General features: G+C 62.5%; 1 protein-coding gene across 1 annotated transcript in view; it reads left to right on the top strand.

The window, feature by feature from the left end:
- LOC102752996 (chromosome unknown open reading frame, human C9orf9) overlaps positions 1-3,266 on the top strand; it is a 10,783-nt gene that overhangs the window by 5,327 nt on the left and 2,190 nt on the right. The window contains exons 3-4 of the mRNA XM_006754170.2: positions 817-1,019; positions 1,521-1,584. Of these exons, the coding sequence (XP_006754233.2) occupies positions 817-1,019; positions 1,521-1,584 (267 nt within the window). The remainder of the gene's footprint in view (positions 1-816; positions 1,020-1,520; positions 1,585-3,266) is intronic.

The raw sequence follows: 3,266 nt of genomic DNA, 5'->3' as shown, positions 1-3,266 counted from the left end.
GCAGGTGCGGGGCAGGTGTGTGGACCTGGGCTGTGGGGACAAAGCCTGTGCCGCCCGGCAAAGCTACCACACTTAGGAAGACGCCCTAGAGCAACAACAGGAAAGCGGGTCTGGACTGAGAACTGTGGGTGCTGGGCGGTGGGGATGCCCCTTCCCCGGGGTCGTGGCGAGTGGGGGAACCATTTGACGAGAACCAGGTGGGAGTCCCACCTGGATGGAGCCGGCTCCTCTCCAGCGCTGGGGTGGTTCTCTAGTCCGCGTCTGCGCGGTCCATCTGGGCTTGGGGCTGAAGTGCTGCCCCCTGACGGGGACTGTCTGTGGGGAGGTGGCCAGCTTTCTCCCGGGGGTGGCTCACCTCCCAGCTCCTCTGACTGATGGCCCCTCCCTCTGCCTTGGACACAGGACAGACCTGCAAAGGGTGTCAGTCGGGTGCCCGCCCAGCAGCCCTGAGTGGGACTGTGGCATGAGAAGCCGGGACCAGCCCTCGGCTTTGGGTGTCGGCTAAGGTCACGGGGCTGGTGAGGCCAGGCTCAGAGCCCTGGTGCCGGCACCTCCCTCCGCTCTCAGACCTCCACCGCTCAGCTGTTCAGTGAGGATTTAAAAGCTGTCCAGGTGCGGGGCTAGGGGAGGAGGAACGAAACCGGGGCTGCACACAGGCTGCCGGTGCCGGGGCCCTGACCCCGCGGCTCTGAGAGCAGGGAGAGCCCGAGGGGCTGCTGGATGCTTGTCCCATAAAAGCAGCAGCCGGACCCCTGCCCGCCCTCGCTCCCCTGCAGCTGGGCTCCTGCCCGCCCTCGCTCACGCGCTGCCCTGCAGGTGCAGAGCTACACGGAGCACTACTGCACCAACTCCACAGACCGCCGCATCCTGCTCATGTTCCTGGACATCTGCACGGAGCTGAGCAGGCTCTGCCAGCGCTTCGAGACCCTGCACCCAGGCACCCCGATCACCAATAGCTTCCTGGACAAATGCAAGACCTTCGTGAGCCAAAGCAATGACCTGAGCAGCCTGAGAGCCAAGTAGGTCCCTCAGGCCCTGGTTCTGAGGCTGGGCGTGCTCCTGTGGGCAGGGGCAGGCAGGGACAGGGGGAGGGGGTCCCCTGTAGAGAGGGAGCTGAGTCTGAATGGGTGAAGCCGGTGGGAAATTCGAGGCCCTCATTCTGAGGCCCGGAACCACTGCCCAGAGTCCCGAGTCCTCAGGGAGCTGCTGAGAGGCACGGACAGGAGGCTGCAGGGGACACAGTGTAGTTTGCAGCTGTCAGAGCAGGTTCCACAGCCCCTCGTCCAGGTCCTAGTAACTCCTTCGCATCAGGACTACCTGGAGCTCCGGGTCCCCAAACCTGCTGACCCACAGCATCCGGGGAACAGGGAGCCCCACCCGGAGCCTGCACAGGACTAACACCTCTCCAGGCGATGCGGAGGGAGGTCAGGCTCGAACACCCTGCCCGCGGGCAGGCAGGCGCTTGCCACCAGGCGGGGAGTCCCCGCAGTGGGGGCTCACGGGCCCCCTTGGCCCGGCAGGTACCCCCATGACGTGGTGAACCACCTGAGCTGTGACGAGGCCAGGAACCACTACGGGGGCGTGGTCATGAAACAGTTGTTACATAACCAGTTCAGTTTTTACGTTTTATGTTCCCATCAATCTGTTGCCGTTTTCTAACATTTCTCTTCCCCGCCGGGGCGCCCTGCGGCCCCCGTGCCTTCTGCCCAGGCCACGAGCTCCCGGGCCCACGTTACAAAACACCCCAGTAGGCAACTTACAAAAGGCAGCCTCAAACCCAGGGGGGGAGACCAAGGATGTTCAAAACCCCCCTGGAGACCCCCTGGTGGGAAACTGTAACCCAGAGCCAATGACCTTGCCCAGCCCCACCCCAGCCCGCCCCGGCCGAGGGGCGCTGTCACTGAACTCACAGTCCCGAGTGGTCGATCCATTGTCACAGGCACTCACAGTCCCTGCCACTCATTAACCCCACGGGGCTGCCCAATATAGAGGGTGTCCCCCAAAATGTATACACACTTAAAAAAATATATATATATTTTATTGATTTCAGATAAAGGAGAGGGAGAGAGAGAAACATCAGTGATGAGAGAGTATCATTGATCGGCTGCCTCCTGCACGCCCCCCGCTGGAGATCGAGCCAGCAACCCAGGCGTGTGCCTTTGACCGGAATTGAACCTCCTGGTTCATAGGTCGACGCTCAACCACTGAGCCACACTGAACGGGCTGCATACACAGAACCTCCTGGTTCGCTCAATGGCGGTTTCTGGCTCAATGGCGGTTTCTTTCTTTTCAGATTTAAGCCACTGGAATGAATAATTATTCAGTGTGTATACATTCGGGGGGACACCTGTATGATTGAGACCCTTGCCCCTCCCTTGCCTTCACGTCTAACTTTCCCTCCTTGGACGACAAGCTCTGTGCCCTGAAGAGGAGCCCCACTTGGAGTGGTGGTGGTGGTGGTGGGGTCCCGGGGAGGCCAGGAAACAGCCAGGGCTTTGGCTGCCCACACTCCCTCGGCCAGCCCCCGGGCTGCAGGTCCAGCTCTCGGCTGAGGAACACTAGGCTGTCCCACCTCCCAGGTGGCTGTGGGTGGCACACTGAGCGACCGAAGCGCCACCGGCCTCTGGACCACAGCACAGAGGGAACGAGCCCGCCTTCCCCCCTCCCTGGGAGCGGGGAGCGGGGGACGGGGGCGGGGGGGGGCCCTGACCTGGCTGCGGCAGGACAGTGTCTGGTCCTCACCTGAGCGAGGCGGAGTTGGCCACAGGCCTACCTGACGGCGGCCTTTCCTCCGCAGGGGGCCACTTAGCTTCTGTGCTCCTGCTTCCTGGGGCTGCGTCAAGAATAAACGTGTTCCTCCTCCGTGTGCCTGGCTCGTCTCCTGGGTTTGCCCCTAGAGGAAACCGCCTTTATCCTGAGAGGCACACTGGGCAGTGGCCTCACCAGTGAAACCGCTCGCAGAGTGGCCACCGGACAGAGCAGGCGGCCGCCCTGTGTTAGAGACCCGCCTCCGGCAAGGACGCCCCGTGCTCTCCAGACAAAATGAAAAGCTGCCGCCCAAGTCTCGTCTCAAGGGCGCTGCTTCCACCCTTAGAACTCAGAGCAGCCCTTTCCAGGGGCAGCAGGTCCCTGGTCCTGTCCCAGCTCATCCCCAGTGAGAGATGCTAAGGCCAGGGCGAATCTAACCAGGTTTATAGGCTGTTTCCACCTCCTCCCACGTCCCCAGGCACAGGACCCACCTCCCCCCCACCCCCAGAACAGGGTCC

Source organism: Myotis davidii, unplaced genomic scaffold (assembly GCF_000327345.1).
Source record: "Myotis davidii unplaced genomic scaffold, ASM32734v1 scaffold651, whole genome shotgun sequence".
In the NCBI taxonomy this organism is placed as follows: Eukaryota; Metazoa; Chordata; class Mammalia; order Chiroptera; family Vespertilionidae; genus Myotis; species Myotis davidii.
This window is presented reverse-complemented; position numbering and strand designations above follow the sequence as displayed.